Here is a 19,752-nt window from a genome sequence, read left to right as displayed (position 1 = left end):
CCTCCAAACCACCCTTCTTTATTGCACTGTTTGGAATATTTGAATTTCTTAAAAAATGAGCAGATCTTTTGAATAATTTAGATATATCAATGCAGGTAAGTATGTTTCCATGCATGAAGACCAAGATTTTGTGTATTCTATCCTGCTATGTCCCAATGATGCTTTTCAAAACTGGATTATCTTGGTTTTTTTCCCTTGAAAATTTTTCACTTCTCATCCAAGAAGCTTCTGAACTGAATGAAGAAATTTCTTGGATGAGAAGTGAAATGATTTTCAGGAAAAAGCCAAGAAAGTCCAGTGGGCTTTTAAAAAGCACCCTTGGGACAACCATGACCTGGATTATTAAGAATCTATCTCCACAGTCTTCAAACCTGCTATATTTCACATTCCCCTCTTGTGAGAAGAAAAGCCTATTGGGCCTAGGTCTGAAAAATGTCACTGTGAGCCCACCAGGTGGCCCTGTGGAGCCATCCATGGAGCCTGACAGAGGGAGGCGGGAAATGGGACTTCCCAGGAAAAGTGGCAACTACCTTTAAGGTGAGCCTATCTGCTTGTAGCTGGCCCAACCCCTTTAAAGCTAGTAGCAAGCAGTTGATTGGGAGAGAACTGGTTTCACCACTTCTCTGCCGTACTCTTTCATCATAAGTCAGGGCCAGGCAGGTAGCTTTTGCAATGCAGGAATCTCCGTCAGTCCTTTGGCTCTGGTGAAAGTCTCACATCAAGGGCACCAGGCGAGTGCCTCGATGTCTCAGGCCTGTGGCCACCAAGCTGAGAGACTTTCTGAGTGACGGAACTGAGGCTCAGAGCCAGCCTGGTCTGAGAGCAGGATTGCCTTCACGGGAAATGGAGCGGAGATTCCTTGGCAGAAAAGCCGCTCTATCTTTGAAGCTGCTGTTTCTGTTCTCTGTTTCCTTTCTGCAAGAGATACCTGCTAAAGAAGGTAAGGGCAGCTGGGGAGAAGGGAAAGATACCCGGGATTCAAAACTTGGGGGAGCCACATAACTTCTTGGAATGTTGCAAGAGGGAAGTTTTAGACTCCGAAACCAAAAATGCCAAACAAAAGGAGAACACACTTCGCAAGGACATGTTAGCTTGAAAAAAACCACACAAAGTTGCATTATGCACAAGTGCTGATGTTTGGGGAGGAGAGCTGCTGGGGAATTGTCCTCTTCAGATATTTTTTCCACAAAGACAAAGCCTGAATCTGTCCAACTGTACTTACTTAAGGTTTGCTTGTCAGCAGGTTGGAATCAATTGCCGCATCCAGTGATCAGCCTGGATTTGCTGCTGTCTGAAATGAATGAAAGAGCCCTAGCTTTGGAAGACAATGAGGAACCTGACAAGAAAGTTAAATTAGTCACGCTCTGTTTTTTGCTCCATTGTGGGGTTAACTACCCTGCTGAAAAGCAGGATGAAGTGGGCCCTGGTACTTCCAATAGCTTGGGAATCTTTTCATATGACACATGGTAGCCCTGGAGCTCTAGATTTCAGGAAAGCTTTGGTTGGCTTCCGGATTTTAGGGTTGTTTTTCAAAAGATCTTTTTTTAATGAGATTATTGGGTAACTGAAATCTCTTGGTAAGCAAGCAATAATGTTATGAGTCAAATAAGCTTTATAAATTCATTAGATTAAAATCCTAATGGAAACAGGAATCAGGTATCTTCCGCTTTAGCAGGCAGGGTTGGGCTGCAACTTGTAATTTCTGTTTTGGGGTTGGTTCCCAATTATACACCTCCACTCCCCCTCCTGATACAGTACAACATGCATGTAATTTTTTTAAATGGTATCTATAAGAATCACTGGACACGTTGTTCATAATTAATAAAGTAAAATTAGGCTTCTCTGAATTAGCTCCTCTAAAAAAAATTACCAATGCATTCTGTTAGCAGAACTTACAAATATCTTTGTTGTTGCAGAACATTAGTAAATTAAATAGTTCCTTCTTTGCAATGGATATACACTCACTCAATACACAAACTTTATATATTTCTGGTTGCCAAACCCAACCCTCAATTAGTGTTATTTAATGGCTGAGGGTGCTTCAAACTCAGAGGTATTCAACCTTGGTAACTTTAAGACATATGGATTTCAACTCCCAGAATTCCCCAGTCCGCTATGGCTGGCTGGAGAATTCTGGGAGTTGATGTCTGCAAGTCTTAAAGTTGCCACCACCACCACCACCACCCGTTCTAAATTATTGCAGAGTTCTTGAAAAGTTCATTTCTGCTTCTTACCCTTACTTATGAGCATCTGACTTTTCATTTTCTGTGTTAAAAACAGAGCTAGTAGCTCCAAACTGGGATGGAAAATGTGTATGTCTTGCAAATGGTCTACAAACAATTTGTGAAGCTTTCTGCATTTGTGTAATGATAGGACATGGATAACTTTACATGCTAAAAAATTCTTAAGAGAGTCCCATTTGTTTGTTTCCTTCATTCTCCTAGCATAAGCCAACTCAGACCTATTGCAGTGTCTCCCATAATGTAGTTAAATATTGTATTGGTTCAGCGATTTCGCACATGATAACTAGAAAAATAAGTTGCAACATCTTAATAATAACCAATCCCACTAATCTCCATGGCTGATTAGAATAATTTTACTTAGAATGTTTTGGTTTAACTAGTTTATGTGATTGGTTGAACTTGATTCTGTAGCTTTAGGTAAACAGCAGAGTGGACAAGAATGGCCTTTAACCTCCAATTATTGAAAGACTGACAATGACCTGGGGTAGAAAGCTTGGTTTAAATACAGCAGCCAGTCATGAATGTCTGAAATGAATGGATGAAAACATGCCACCATCAGATTCAAGGTTCATAAGTTACATTTAAAAAATAAAACTGAGTTTAAAGTTATGGTTCTTTCAATAATGTCTTATATTCCAGGAAAACCTTTTCCGCTATAATACTTTTCTGTGTAGCCTCAGTTTCTATTTAGATGACACTTTCTCCTTGCAGAACCTAGTCATATTGATGATGCTGGCAAATCATAAGTTTACAATATGACCTTTTATTTCTCCCAAATTTAAGGGCAATTGTCCCGAAATGCCTCATCTGCCCATAATTAAGAAAATGATATAATTTGAGCTGTGGTTCTTTCTTGGCACCTGCATACCAGCCTACCTACAGCCACTTTGGCAAGGGTGTTACCTGCGGAAGACTTCAGGAATTTAATTCGCTTGCTTATACCTAAAGGGCCATCATGTGATCAAAGGACATAAGGCCAGACCCCCAATTCTCCCTGTCAGCTTGCATGCTTCCCTGTCTCTAGTATCCATTCTTTGGTTTTAAATTTCATAGCACAAAAAGGAAGGAACTAGATATTCTACTTTTAAGAAAATAACTTGCATCTATTAATCATTTCAAAGCAGATTTGTTACGGTCCTTTTCCCCCACCTCCATCTGTCCAGAGCAGCCTTTATCCAATCAATGTGCATTGCAGTCATTCATCTCTACTGCCAAAGTTTTACGCATTGTAAAATTAGGAAAAAGCTCTCAAAAAATATTCTTGTATCTAACTTTTCCTAATGGACCACATTTGTAAGCATTTTTTTAATGTAACTTTCTGTAAGATAGACATTTTTATCTATAACTTTTAAGCCACGAAATATAGCATTAGCAAACTCTGAATTATGTGCCTACTTGTACCATGATATATTCTTTATTTCACAGAATGCATTGTTTCTCTTGGAGGGAATCCAGGAAGAATTTCTTTAACATTCTTAGCATATGTATTGCATAATTTAAGTTTTAGTTTCATTCCTAGAACTCATATCCAGCTACAGGAATTCTTATAGTAGGGCTGTGATCCAAACTTGTATCCACATGAATTGCTCTAGATAAGAGGCTGAATTTAAGTATTGTATTCCAACATAAGATTCCCCCCCCCTTAGATTTGGAGTTTATAACTAACATTTTAGTCATTTTTTATTCTTTAGAAATGTTGTTCGAAAATGTTGTTAGCATTATTTTAGTACAGTTAGTGATTCCCTATGTATATTTTTTTATTCAATTTGTATGCCACCGAACATACGAAGAAGTCACATGCAATGAAGATTTGTTTGTTTGTTAGTCAATTCTGATTGTTAGCTGCCCTGAGTCTTCTGGGAATAGGGCGGCATACAAGTCAAATAAAACCTAAATCTAAACCTTTAACACTCCTGTTGATGGTGTCTGAATTACTTAGGAAAATAAAGTTTCCTGAGATAATTAAGTTTTTCTAATATATCTTTAACTAGAATGATCTATATCGGGGGCGTCAAACTGGCAGTCTGTGGGCCAAATGTGTCACGTGCAGGCCACACCCATCCCGGCTCCACAAAGGCAAAAAACGTCATGATATGTCATGATACATCACAATCGAGTTTGTGCTCTATTTTGCCATCTTAACAATCAAGCATAAGGCAGACTATTGTATAGTTGCAAAGAAGGAGCCATGGTAACATGAAACATTGAGAGATCTGTCAGAGATCCTTAGCAAGATAATATGGATTAGTGCTTAGGATGCCTCTTTATTATCTATGACATGATATTGATGTATAGATGTTCTAACCTTTAAAAAAATATGATTACCTTTGGTTTTCACAATAGAAAGATAGGATACACTTCACAGAGACATGACAGCAGCTGAGAGACTGGAGGGAATTAATACTTCTGTCATGCCTTCACAGCATGTTCTCATTTTAAAGCCGTCACTCACTTGTGGAAATATTTCCCAACTGAAATTCCTGATGGAAAAGTGGGTCTTGGAGAGCAATGAGGAAGCTGGGAAGTAGTAGCAAAAATGAGACCATGTGTCAATAATATAATGATGCCTTTATCCTGTTAATATTAATTTTTGAAACTGATTTTAAAATGTTTCAGGCGACACAAGGCCATAAAGGTAGCACCATTAAAGCAGCAGCATTTTTTTCCTGGGATGGGCACTGATTCAACTGCTTTAAAGAGTCCCCTGATACCTCACAGTCCCAGGAAATGAGGCGGTTGCTTTAAAAGTTACAGACAGTACAGTGGTGGGTTGCAGGCAGTATGCCCCGGTACAGGTGTACCGGAGCCAGCCCAGAGCACCGGAGACCGTTCTGGTAATATGCTCCAGAGGGCCCACCCCTGCCCGAGCTCCTTACCAGTGTTTAAAGGCTTCTGCGCTTCCGCGCAGGCGCATGGTGCGTACAGTGCCTGCGCAACGCTCCACAGAGCAGCTGGAATGTCACGGAGGCACTTGAACACATGCGCGCACGTCCATGAGGATGCCCCTGGCCCCGTTCCAACCATACTGGTTGTAACGGGATTTGCAACCCACCACTGAGACAGTACTACAAATGCAACCTCATGCATTCCAAAGCACTTTTAAAAACTGGATACAAAGTACTTAGTACGAGATTAAGTTTAAGATTTTCTAGAATGTATAAAGATACTCCAAATTTAAGTTGGAAATGTGGAAAACAATCAAGAGTCATTTTATCATCCTAGAAAATTTGGGGTTCAAATACATTCAGTAAATAAAGCATTTTAAAAGTTAATTGAAACTCACCATAAACCATTGAGTCCTTCCTTCACCTTGCCATGTTCTCATTCCAACTCCTGATCTGTCCCATTCCTTCCTTAATTTCCTTAATACTTGGACTGTGTCAGCAGCTCAAAGGTGATATTGTTTCTGTGAAGTAAAGGGGAGGGGTGATGTCTCTCCTAACCCTTTTTGGTGCCAGGAAGAGAGGAGAGAGGACTGCTGGGTGTAGAAGAAAGAATCTAGAGCAGAGTTGACTTAAAGAGGAAAAGAGAAGATGGGGTAAGAACTAAGCCAACAGTATGGCCTTCTCTTTCCCCGTGCCCAATGCAGAATGGAATATAAAGACAAGCCCTGAGAAAAGTCAACTGAAATTGCAAAAACCTATTGCATGATTTTTAGATATAGCTATTCTCTGGAATAGAAAGATATAGAAGGCTGTAGAAGGTTGGTTCCTATTACAATGTTTAAAATATGTTTTATATGTTTCCTAAATTCAAGCTTCCAAGCTCACTGCTGTTTATAGATGGACCGATTTGATTTGGGGTACGCTGAATATGCAGAGTCCCGAAACTGAATGTGAGAATTCCATCACTGAAGGTCAAAAGGGATCAGAAAGAAAGCAGGGGCTACATGTTCTAACCCTTAAACTCTCTTAAACACCAGGAAGCTTCTTGGATTTAAGTTTGATTGACACTCAGTCTTTTTACCCATGTAGCAGAACAAACAATTCAGTTATTCGTTGTGTGGATTTAAGACAAAAGTGTCTATGACTGTACACACTTTCTTTGACATATAGAGGCTTTTTTTTTTCTTACAGCCTGCTAGCCGATCAAGTCTGCTTTTAGTGTAGATCCCTGAACCAGTTCTAATTAATTGGGTAATTTCCTCTTGTCCCTGTTCATGCTTTTGCTAGCTTAAAATGCAGTAGTAGCAACATAGCCTTCATTTTTAGAATGCAGAATCTAAACGTTTGGTTGTTGATTTTTTTAAAATTACTAAGATTTATGATGCATGAATCCCTGGAACTGCCTTGATTTTGAAAGATGTTAGATGATGAAATCTAATAAATCAAGTGTAACCTAATAGCCTCAAGGAAATAGTTCCCTGCAAGCAAGGGAAGATGAGCTACCTAAGATTCATGGTTGTTATTCTTGGTTTGAATTTTAACCAAGTGACAAAGAAGAAGATAAGAAGGGGAAGGGAAGAGATGGATCCAAACTTCATTTTCTTTGCTCCTTGGAATGGAGAAAAACAAAACTAGCATCCTTCACTGGAACAATGGGATGAAACCTCCAAAAATAAAGTGAAATAACAGCAAGAAAAGTATCAAAGCTTTTTTCTTTCTTTCTTTCTTTCTGTCTGTCTTTCTTTCTTTCTTTCTTTCTTTCTTCCTTCCTTCCTTCCTTCCTTCCTTCCTTCCTTCCTACTCCTCCTCTATAACTCCATAGAATATTCTGCAAATATTTATTTCATCAGCTGTCAAATGCCATCAAGTATTAGTTATAATATTACATGTGGGAGATTCAGACTCATCAGATGTCAAATAATGTAAAGAATGGCTTTCTTTAACAGCTTAATTTTCTCAAATTAACAAAGAAGACGATGGTCTCAAGCAAATTTTAGACCAATTTATTAAAAAGATTTGATTAGATCCTTCTAATTACAGGTCTATCTGTGCCTGGTAATTTATATGTTAGTTAGCTTAATGGAAATTTGGTTTCTTGGCTGGATGTCAAAAATGTGCTAGGCCCAAGCAAGTTGGATTCATAAACAGATCAACAGTTGACTACTGTTAAATCTCTGGCAGAAAAACACATAGCATCTCCTGGCCAAAATTCTTTTATTCTCTCTCGAGGGAATTTGGGCTTAAATTTAGCATTACTTTCATTACATCCAAGACTTCTGTGTTTAATTATCTCTCTTTATCTAGAAACTACCAAGGGTGAGAAGACAATTTGATTCAGCCTATATTTGTCACAAAAGGACTTCATTAGGCTAGTAATTTTTTGTCCCAGATTTTCTTTCTTCAAAATTGGAAAACACAAAACTCCAACACTTAGACTTCCATTGTTTCATTGTTCAAATGTCACTTCCCTTCTTTCTCTAACAAATAAATACCTGAAGAGATATATTATATGCATTTATGGGTTAGCATTCCAGAATTTGTTTTATTGATAATTTTCAGCAAATGTAAAATAAAGGAGAATATTTATAGCTCAGGGCTGAAATGAGGGGTTCCATTACTCTCAGAGAGCACCAAGTACCCCTCAGTAAATTTAAAATAATGTTTTTTCCTTTTAAAAATAAGCATGTTTGTATAAACGATTCATTAGAGGACAGCCCATGGAACAAAACCAATCATCCAAAGATTTGGGAATCATGTGAGCATAATTTCAATTCAATATATTTGATAATGTTCTTTTTCTTGGGTTGCCTATAGAATTTATGCAGTTCTCAATTTGTTCCTACTAGTGTTAAGGCTGTCGCTCTTTTTTTCTTATCAAGGTTGGAGAATTTCTTTCAGTTTCTTCACAGATATTTAAAGCTAAAGACTAACTCCAATTGTTAGGTAGCCTTGGATTGGGGGTTTAGTTCAAATTTGGAATAAGGTATCTCTGATGGAAAAGGATCAAAAATTGGCTAGAGGCAATAACAGAAGTCAAAATAGATTGGAAACCCGAAGTTTTTTTTACTAGGAATAATGACTGCAAAATACAAAAAAAGAAATACAGTATTTAATTTTACATATAATTACGGGGGTGAGGATTGCCTTCGCTCAGAAATGGAAAAACAAATTAATTCCAAGCGAAGATGAAATAATAAGAAAGGTTATGGATTGTGCCGAAATGGATAAATTAACAAAAGAAATCCAGGGAAAAGAAGAAACAGAATACTACCAGATATGGGATAAAAGGTATAGGTGGATGGAGGAAAGAAACAAGGATCAATGAAGGAAGACAACAAAGCCCCAAAGTAGTAGTTAAGGGGAATTAACACATATATATATGCATCCAAGAGGTTTAAATTTACTAGAGGTGATCAGCCAATATAGCAGACAAATGAGTAAAATAAGAGGGTTAAGAATGGTGAAATGCAAATGAAATATACTAGAAGGGGAAATAATATAAGGAGAACATGAAGTTCCTGTTCGTATTGTATTGTGTAAATGTGGTGTACGTCTAAGTTTTGTGTGCGTGTGTTTTGCATGTTTGTAAATAAATAAAAAAATATTTTTTTTAAAGAAAGGAATAGGGTATCTCTATTCCCCCCCCCATTATATTCTTGAGATATCTACATTTATCCTTTCATTGCCTTCATGTTAGAGACTGGTTTTTCTTTCTCTCAAATATAGAACCATAGAGCTTGTCAGGCATATTTGTCGTGTGATGCACTGTATTATATTAGAAAAGAGAACTACCATTGCCCTGCCTTAAGCTCAGAATCACCACGTTTAGGCCTTTGGCTTTATTTCTTCTCTCTGCAGGAGTATTGCCAAACACATTCGTGATCTGCTCATCACAAACATTGACTTCCAATATTCTTAGTTGCTAACAGAGTTGTCCCACTTTCCATTGTACTCGTAGTCCTCGAGTTACATCACTAAATGAGCCAGGCAATGACAGTCATAAATCATGTTAGTCATAAAGCAGGTCACCACATGACCATTAAGTGGTCATTAAGTGAATGCAACTGTTGTTAAGCAAACACATTGCTCGCTATGAGGCAGTTTTGGCTAGAAACGTAAACACTGGTTTCCAGAAAAAAACCATAGTGAATCATAGTCATATTACCATAGGATACTGCAAACAGGCATAAACATGGACCAATGTTTGAATACCCCAAATGCAATTATGTGACCCCAAGGGAGGAGGCGACATCAGAACTACAAAGTCAGGTCATAAGTAGTTTTTGGGGGGAATCTGTTGTAATTTTGAATTGTCACTAAGCATCCAGTCATCGTAAGTTGAGGATTACCTCTAGCCCTTAATAATCGGTACCAAGGACAAGATAATTAATCGAACAACCTAAGCATACTCTTAATCTACTATGCTTTTTTAAGCACCGGGTTTAGTTTTGTCCTCCTTGACTTACTAATTAGTCACTATCAGAGAATATTATATGATAGCTGCCTTTCCCATAACAACTATTTTGATTTATTTGCAGGTCCTTGATTATATAATTACATTTTATTAACATAATCATTAGGTCTGCACCATCTACAATTGAGAATGTTACAGGAACAAATAGAACATAGAATCATAGTGCTGTAAGGGACCTTGGAGGTCTTCTAGCCCAACCCTTGGCTCAAGGCAGGAGACTTTATCCCAGACAAATAGCTGTCCAGTCTATTTTTAAAAACCTCCAGTGATGAAGGACCCACAATTCCAGGAGGCAAGCTATTCCATTGATTATTTGTTCTCCCTGACAGGAAATTTATCTCTAGATTGGATCTCTCTTTAACAAGCTTCCACCCATTTCTTCTTGACCAGCCCTCTGGTGCTTAAGAGACATGTGACCTCTTAAAAGATCCTAAGGATCATGCTGATCAAACTCCTAGAGCTACATTTTGTTTCCAGGATTGCCTCTGAATAGCAGTGGATGGAAAGCTCGAGCAGTAGGGTTACCTTTACCCCTCGTAATGCTTACGGATTTTCTTGAAAGCATCTCTTTGATTTCTGGTGAGAAGAGAACCTTGGACCATTAGAGGTGGGTTGCTCCCGGTTCGGCCGAACCAGTAGTGGTGGTGGCGGGAGGCTCCGCCCACCTGCCTGGACGCTTCTGTGAATACGCACGAGCAAACCGGTAGTAAACTGGTTAGGAACTCACCACTGTGACCATGTAGGCCTTTGGGGTGATTCTTCATTAATTGTTTCAGGCAAGGTTGGTACGAATTTCACGTTTTTGATGGCTGACTCAATTTTTTTTTCTTATTCTTCTTTTCAGTTAATCTTCTGGACACAAGCACTTCTCAGAATGAACTAGGCTGGTTGCCAGACCCTCCAGATTCAGGGGTAAGTACAAACCACAAAAACTAGAATGCAAACAATCTGTATTGCACTGCAGCATGGAGCTGAGTTTTCAGTGGCAGCTAGGAAATCTCTGCTAGAGATTAGTTGGTTTACTTAATGTCAAAGAGCGAGACGAAGCCCTCTGTCTGTGCTGCTCTGTTGCTTGGCTCCTAGAAAGGGCCAAGTAGCTAGAGAAGTCTGACAAATGAGGGTCAATAAGAAGCAGAAGCCTTAGAAAAGTTGAATAGGGGTTGAAAAGACAGTAAAGCCATCCTGTGAGTCGCCCTGAGTCCCCTTCGGGGAAAAGGGCGGCATATAAATAAAATCAACATCAACATAAAGGGTGCTAGCCTGAAATTTTAAATGATTTTAAAAGGGGATATTCCAGAAGAAAAACAAAGACCAAGATTTAGATGTGAAGAGGCAAGGAAAACAGTTGAAGCACGGGGAAGAAAGATTCATCTGTCACCAAGAATCTCCTGTTTTTTTAATATTTCCTTTCAAGAGGCAAACATTTTTTTTTTGCTGAACTTCACCTTGATTTCAGTGTAATTTTGCTATTGCATATTATTTTCTATGCAGTGTTCTAATCTGTGAGATAATCCACAGGTTGTTTCTTGGATAGATTTTGCTGATTTTCTGATATCTAGTCATTTCTTGTTCTTTTGCTTCTTTTATTCCCTCCCCACCATTTTTTTGGTTCCCTTCTTATCTAGGTTTGTTTGCTGGTTTATTTTTTATCCAGTTTCAACAACAGGAGTGGGATATAAAGGCACAAGCCCATTTATGAACTATGCATTAACTGATCAAGCGTTACTGCTTAGTGCAAAATCTCTTATGTGGCAATTCTAAAATTTCTAATTCTGCAATGGGTCATCCATATTTAATACATTTTCCCAAATGAATCCCTCTCTCTCTCTCTCTCTCTCTCCCTCGCTCCCTCCACCCCTCCTCTCTCTTCCTTTATGGCTTTGTGGAAGACTACTTTGCTGTACTTTGCAATTCTTTGGAATGCACTGTATATTTCAGTTGCCTCTGGGGAACTGTCACACATGTCAGCTTTTTTGATCTTCCTGTAGTGTTTTAAATATTCGGAATTTCTACCATTTGCTGCCTCCCTTCCCCCATCCATACAAAAGAATGTTCCCCCCCACCTTAGGAAAATGAATGCTGCTTTATTGTTTTTATGTTTTTAATAATTCTATTTTTTATGTTTTACATTATTTTTCCTGTTTGTTTTTTGTTGATTTGGTATCATTTTCTGCATTTTTAATTTTGTAAGTAGCACTGGGATATGGTAGTGAGGTGGGTGGCTATCTAAAGTGAATGAATGAATGAATGAATGAATGAATGAATGAATGAATGAATGAATGAATGAGAAAAGAGTTTCCTGAAATCATAATTCCAGAATTTCTAATTGATCAATTGAATGTCTTTTATGTTATCCATTTTTATTTTGTGATTGTGTACTGTTAACCATATCTAAAATACAGTCAAATGAAAAAATCATTCAAAACACTAAACAAGAAGCTTAAAATGTATTTCGTTCTCCTTTTTAACTGTAATCAGAAGAGGGCTGGTCTTTTCAACAAGAAATTGTTCCATAGTAGAAGGCATGCCATGGAAATGGTGGGACTAACTATTGATGCTAAATCCATTCTATAGCATATTTGTCCCTCCACCACAAAAGGTGTCATGTTGAATTCTAAGAGGGGGCATTGGTACAACCCATTACTAATGGTTAATGCAAGCAATGTGAGCCTTCATTGTATCATCTATAAGCCACAATCAATCTCACAGGCTTGTCATTCTGGAGGGGAAAAAACAAGACTTTCCCCTGTGCTTAGATATAAAGCATATTGAAGTTATTTGCGAATTCCTAACTAAAAATTCTTGTAGTTAAGGCTTTTGCAATTCTGACTAGCGGTATCTACTAATATTCAATGTTTATTCTACATAGAGAGACTGTGGTCTTTCTTTGCTTTTTGTGGCTAAATAAGATTGTGATAGTCACCTTTTTTCTTAATTTGTACTACCACAATGCAAGGACACAAGATGAGATGAGGCCAAGATAAGGAGGACAAGGGATATGAACTTTGAGAAGGGTAGAGCAATTTATGGCACTTATGGCATTCATCCCACAAGGAATTTGACTAACTAACACAGTACAATTGCAAGTTCAGGCCAATGAAAAGCAGAAAATGATCATAATAGACAAAAAATATTTACTCATTTGTTTACAAAGGCTTGTAAGCTGCTCCAATTGAAGCTGAGCCTGAACAGCATACAGTTTCCACCTTCGTAAATTCAGATTAAAAACAAAACATTAAATTTAGCAATATAGACAATCCATAGGGGAAAAAACAATGTAGAAAATGGAAACATACAATCAACATGCTATTTATTAGATTTTTCTTCATCAGAAGGAATAGTCATACTATTCTGGGCCCATGGTCAGATGGTCATGATTTTATAGACTTCCTAAAAACCAATGGCTCAGTGGCTAAAACACCAAGCTTGTCAATCAGAAAGGTTGGCAGTTTGGCGGTTCGAATCCGTAGCACCGCGTAACGGAATGCGTTCCCGTTAGTTGACCAGCTTCTGTCAACCTAGCAATTTGAAAGCATGAAAAAATGCAAGTAGAAAAAATAGGAACCACCTTTGGTGGGAAGGTAACAGAGTTCCGTGCGCCTTCACCATTTAGTCATGCCAGCCACATGACCACGGAGATGTCTTTGGACAGCGCTGGCTCTCCAGCTTTGAAATGGAGATGAGCACCACCCCCTAGAGTCAGGAATGACTAACACATATGTGTGAGGGGAACCTTTATCTTTACCTAAAAACCAACAGAGTTGGGCCATTCTGATGCCTGGGAGAAAAACTTCCAGATAAGGAGGATACAATTGAAAATGTATACTTCCATGAACTTTGCAGATAACAGTCTCTAAAAAACTGGGAACCCTTGATATAGGGAAAGGAAAAACCATCCCATCTTAGGGATGCCATGAAGGAGCTAAGAAGAAATTTCCACATAACTTGCCATCTCAGAAAAGGTTGTGTTTCTTTTAAGTACCCTGTTTCCCCAAAAATAAGACCTCTCTGGATAATAAGCCCAATCAGACTTTTGAGCACATGCGCTAAAATAAGCCCTTCCTGAAAATATTGCAAGACAGCAGCAGCCACGGGGTGACCACGCTCACCGCCTCCTGCACCTCAAAAATAATAAGACCTCCCCGAAAATAAGGCCGTGTTTATTTTGGGGTCAAAAGAAAATAAGACCCTGTCTTATTTTCGGGAAAACACGGTACCCATTTTTTTTCTGATTAAAGGTGTCCTGAAAAAGGCATTTGCTGAGTGATCTTGTCCCAAGACAAATGTGGGTTGAAATATAACAGCATTTTAAATGTGAAACAAATAGGCTGTCAAAACTACACCTATGCTTTCAGGCTGGATTATATTGCTGGTTGGTTAAAGCCATTTTCAAATAAAATGTAATTCCCTGCAATTTCGTGGGCATACCTATGTAAAAAAAATTGGCAGCAACATAGAAATGATTTACGTACTAATGTTCTCTTCTGGCATGACTTTTCAACTTTCCAACATTACAGCCTTGCTGGAGCTTCCCATCCAAGTATTAAACAGGCTTGGCCCTGCTTATCTTCTGGGTCCAGAAAAGATTGACCACATAGTGTCACTTATTAATAATAATACACCACCTGAATCCATCAAGGTTCCAAAATGTTGTTAAAATGAGCTGTAGCCTCTTGGATTTATAGGAACTTCTATAATAATGGCAAGGCACATTTCTTGTGAATAGGATATCTCATCGCATTGTGGTTAATGAACACTGAACATTCTTTTGTGTCAGGGTACGACTGACAGCTGAACAGGGTCAGAATCCTGAGATTCTTATAATTGCTGGATAGTGCTGCTAGGCAACGGCCCCAACAAATATTGTGCAATGCTCATCTTTGTCTGTTTCTCTAGTTGAGTCCAAGGCATGTCTCGGTCACAAAGGTTGTCAATTATTTCCTTGAAGTCAAAGAACTACCATCTGTGTCCTGACACCAGTATTTGATACTGCTAGGACTGCATGCTTATTTATATTTCTTCTGACCTTGGAAAGTGTAAAGAATAAAAGCCGTAGCTGTTGGGTAATTCAACGCTGTCCTTTCAAAGTGGAGCCAAGAAGTAATTGCAACATGCTGGCTACCCTGAAGAAAACAGGTTTGGTGGTGTGTGTAGTCTTCCTCCTGGCTTGTAACTGGACTAGAACAGAAGACTGGGAAAGAGAATTTCATTACTTCCTCTTTTTCCTGCCACGATTCATATTCCTTTCTCACCCTCTTCATAAAACAGAAGCATATAAAAGAACTTGAGGTTTCGCCCTTATTTCTCCTGAATGTTAAGAGTTTCATAGGGCTGAAAAGAGAGTAATTGCTAGAAAATGGGCTATCTTTAGCCATTTCAGCAGATGGCATTTGTCCTTATGAACCATCCTAGCATTATGACCTTAAGAAGATTTTCACCTGTTCTCCTTCTCTCATCAGAGGTATGTTTTTTTAGGAACTTAAGGAAACCTTCTGTGTGGTTGTTCCCCACTTTTATAATTCTTTCTGGAGGGGATCAAGCTCATTTCCTGTTTGCTATCTTTTGATTGCAAGCAAAACCCATTTTTATTTAGTATTTAGGCATAACAGTAGCATAGTCCTGAGTCTGTTGGATGCAGTTTACCAGTGCATTTATAATAGTATTGTTATCATGCTTCATTATTCTACTTTTAAAAATTGCACATCTCCACTTTTAGTGAAAAGATGAAATATACAATGTACAATTGTATATTTGGTCTGTATGTCTTTTTCAGAATACTTTTTCAACAGTAAATAAAGCATTTAAACGATCAAGAGGGGAGGAAGCACTAAATAATATTGCACTGATGCAAGTTTACAAGAAGTCTGCCACAGGCGCAAAGCTGTTAGGAGGTGAATCTCAGCCACTATATTCCAATTTCCTAAATTTGTGTTCCTGACAATTGCAGACAAGCTATGCAGATTAATTAAGAGATGCATTGGGGTTTTTTTCCTACTCTACTTACATCCCCATAGGAAACTCATGCATACTTTCTTCCTAATCTGCTCACCATCGTTTTAAGCAGAATAACAAAATTGGAAGGGACCTTGAGGTCTTCTCAAGCAGGAAACCCTATACCATTTCAGACAAATGGTTGTCCAAACTCTTCTTAAACATCTTCAGTGTTGCATGGTAGTTCTGTGCTGTTTTCCACACAATGTGCAGATCTCTGCTTTTCTACAAAAGTGGAAGAGAGAAAGAATATGCAGAGAAAACAATTTCACACCAGCAGATTTCTTGCTGTATCAAAGCCTTTTTTCCATGTCACAATGCAGTTCCTCATTTAATTGTGTTCATCATTTAAATAAATTAGTTGTTGAAACAAACTTGTGTAGCATTCCCTTAATTCAACCTCGGGCAAGCACCTAGTGCTGGCCTTCCCACATTTTGGCTGCCACATGGTTAATTGCATTTTCTCCCTTCCTACATTGGTAAATCTCTTCTTCCAGTGGATGGCTTTGCTAATGCTGACATTGTAGATACTGTATATGAGAATAGCGCCATAATTTCTGATTCAATTCAACTCTTGTAGTCTAAACTTTTTTGGGTCAAAGTGCTGTTAACCATTATAAATAGTCATCTCCGGATGGGAGGACACCTATCAATATATATTTATCCATAAACATACACTACAATGATCCTTTCATTCGTGCACTTCCTTTTCTAAATGCAGAAAGTGGGGGGGGGGATCTTCTCTAAAAGATGAGACCAAGAGTACAAATAGCCCAAGCGGTAGATATGCGTATGTCAACCTTATGCTGAATATATATTAAAATAGAATGTAATAAAAGGACAAGGTCTAATTGGTGTGGTCGTGACTCATTTCCGGTCCTTAGCTACTGTTGATAAGAGGTATAATGAGATCAGTACACTCATAAAAGTTCTGAGTAACTTTCAGTTGAATTAAAAAAAAATTCCAGCCACTGTTGTTGAAACCAAAGGTTACTGTTGCAAATTTGCCAATGAGTTTTTGTTTTTTGAGTGGTTTGAGATTATAGTATTTAGATCTCCCTGTTTGGTGCAACTAAATGGTGACCATAATGCCTGAAAAATAACGCCTTGGAATTTTGTGGGGAAGTTCTGCTTCTCAGGGGTAGATTGATCAACAAACACATAGAATGTTCAGAATGATATTATGAATGATTTTGGCTGCACATCACTTTAGAACTGCCTGCCCCCATTAGACCAAGCTGAAATACATCCTGAGAGCATTCAGATCTGTCTGTTCAGTTCTATATGACAACATGCAGCTCATCTGGATTATCTTCCATTAGAGCATGTGTGTCTCAACACTTTGTTGGTATTAGCGCAGCCCCAGAATCTAACAGGACATCTAGAGTCCATTCATGGAAGATAGCAAGTTCTTCTGAGCAAATAGAAATTGCATTGTTCCTAGCAGTGGACTGCTACTTAGGGGTGAGATCCCAGATTTGCTGGGAGACATTTCCCTTTGCCACCATCTCATTACTTAGCAAGCCAAAGGTGATCCTGGGAACAACCCAGAGAAGAAGGTAACAAACACCTGTCTATAGAGATTCTCAGCTATCCAGGTCATGGTTGTCCCAAAGGTGATTTTTCAAGAGGCAACTGGACTTTCTGGTTTTTCTTTGAAGACATCTGAAGCTGAAGAAGCTCAGAGCTGAAGAAGCTTCTTGGATGAGAAGCAAAATGTCTTCAAAGAAAAACAAGGAAGTCCAGTTGTCTCTTGAAAAAGCAACTTTGGGACTAACAAGCACCTCTCCTTTATTTTTAATTAGCAGAGATTTTGAGGAATGTACCTGGAACTTAATGTTTCCATGAGCTTCTTATAATTTGTAAAGTGAAATAAAATGGGGAAGATGTACAAATCAGCTTTTGGGTCAGGAAAATTGTTTATAATATATCTTTCTGGGTGTGCATTTCTGAGCGCTGTCTCTTGTAATCAATGATTGCTCTGTCTTACCCAGAGCCTTTGACTTTGACCAAGACACCAAACAAGATTGCTAGATCATCCACTACAAATCCTGTCTTTAAGAATTTCACACCAATTCTTTTTAACCCTCTGATTGTCTGTTATTTTACAAATGTATTACTTTTCTCCTTCAACTGTTGTGGACTAAGAAGAAGTCCTTAATGTGATATTAGGTACTGTAAAGGAGGTACTAAATAAAGGAGCTCTAGAGAAATAAGTCATTCTATCTTCTGTATAATATTTAGTCAAGCAGAGTAATCCCTGCTTTATAGACCAACCATCAAACCAGGTCTTCTACTCTATAAGTAAAATATGTATTCTGTGATTAAGCACTGATCCCTGTTAATCTAAATTGGGAAAATTGGGTTTTCCTTTAATGTGTCACTGTTTGTCCTGCAGTTAGCAATCCACAAAAAAATATTTGACTTCTGCTCTTCCAACAATGCTGTATTTTAAACATTGGTGCCTAATATTGCTCTTTTAAAAGCTAGTATACATGTAATCTTCAACTTACAATTGTAATTGAGCTTGCAATTATAGTTGTAAGTCATGACAGTCATTAAGCAGGTCATCATGTGACCATGCCTGATTTTACAACCTTTATGTAGTGGTCCTTGAATAAACACTTCGATTACTGGTAGGCTAGAAGTAAACATCAATTTCTCTCTCACACACAAAAGGTCAGGTACTCACAGTCACAGGGACACTGCAAACAACTGTAAATGTGGGCTGGTTGCCAGATGTCCATAGTGTGGCCAAATGACTACAGCAGTGGTTCCCAAACTTGGCAACTTTAAGACTTGTGGACTTCAACTCCCAGAATTCTCCAGCTGGAGAATTCTGGGAGTTGAAGTCCACAAGTCTTAAAGTTGCCAAGTTTGGGAACCACTGGACTACAGGAAAAAGGAGTAGCTGTTGGAACTTCACATGGGGTGTAAATATCTTTTTTTTTGGGGGGGGGGAGTCTATTGTAACTTCAATCAATTGTAGGTTGAGGACTACCTGTACTTTAATATTTGTTCTATGTAAACGGTAAAAAGCATTGTCAAAGATAAGATGCCTAACTTCCCTGTGTTGTTCCAAGCTAGTATATGCGTTGTCGAAGCAAGCAGAAGATGGTGATGATTATTCAAGATAAAATGTTAAGCATGTAGAAGGGTAGGTCTTCTGAAGAAGAATTAGCATGGCTTCGGCGAAGGAAAGTCCTAGTCCATTAATCACCTAGAGTTTTTGAGATTATCAGGAAGCTTCAGGCACCAGGAAGAGTGCAAGAAAGAATTAGTTGGATGGTTTTTAAAAGAGTAAATGGTTCAGTGCAAGAAAATATATAATTATGCATATTGGGGCAAATGTGTGTGTGAGAGAGAGGGGAGGGAGGGAGGGGGGAAGGAGAGAGAGAGGAGAGAGAGAGAGAGAGAGAGAGAGGTGTCACAATTGTGATCATAACCTCACTAATATATATAACTAGAAACAATGTTGATAAATTTGGTCTTTTTACTTTTCTTGAGGACGAATATTGTTGCCAAGTTATTGTTGAGCAGAAAATAGGAGGACAGTCTGTTGGATATGTTCGCTGCCTTATGTTATTTATAAAAATAAAAAATGGGATATAAATAAATGAAAATGAAAAAAAATGGAAAAGCCTATTTATGTATTTATATCTTGCCTTTATTGTTGTGATGGAAGGAAGATTTAGATTTAGAAAAGGGCCAATTTGTCAAGTTCAGTGTTATTCAACTTTCTGTTTTTTTCTCCAGTAAATTTATTTAAACTCCCTATTAGTTTGTTGCTTTTGTCTATGTAAAAATTTATATGAATTTTCTTGTGTATTTTGAACATAGATAACTTTGCAAGTGATTGTCCTGGTATATTTTGTTTTCACTTCTCTATATGATATACAGATTTGAGGAACTGCTACTCTAGTATGTATTTTTGTACAAACTTTTGACTCATCCCAGTCCACCTCACAAGGTGGTGGTTGTGTAGAAAATAGAAGGAGTCCATAATTAGATATGTGCATTGCTTTGAATTGACCAAATATGCTTTTAAAAGGCAAGATAAATATCGAATAATAACAATAACTACTGCTAAGTTGATCACAGGTTTTGGAAAACTGAAGGTAGCTGCAGATATATGCAAGTTGGTTCATTGTACAGGAAG

The 19,752-nt window shown here is 38.2% G+C and overlaps 1 protein-coding gene across 1 annotated transcript in view; it reads left to right on the top strand.

The window, feature by feature from the left end:
- Nucleotides 1-640: 640 nt before the first annotated feature.
- Nucleotides 641-19,752, top strand: part of EPHA1 (EPH receptor A1) — a 78,310-nt gene continuing 59,198 nt past the window's right edge. Inside the window, exons 1-2 of the mRNA XM_032213565.1 lie at nucleotides 641-940; nucleotides 10,447-10,514. Of these exons, the coding sequence (XP_032069456.1) occupies nucleotides 844-940; nucleotides 10,447-10,514 (165 nt within the window). The 5' untranslated portion in view covers nucleotides 641-843. The remainder of the gene's footprint in view (nucleotides 941-10,446; nucleotides 10,515-19,752) is intronic.

Source organism: Thamnophis elegans, chromosome 3, assembly GCF_009769535.1.
Source record: "Thamnophis elegans isolate rThaEle1 chromosome 3, rThaEle1.pri, whole genome shotgun sequence".
Taxonomy (NCBI): Eukaryota; Metazoa; Chordata; class Lepidosauria; order Squamata; family Colubridae; genus Thamnophis; species Thamnophis elegans.
The sequence above is the reverse complement of the archived record's forward strand: the minus strand, read 5'-3'. Positions and strand labels throughout refer to the sequence as shown.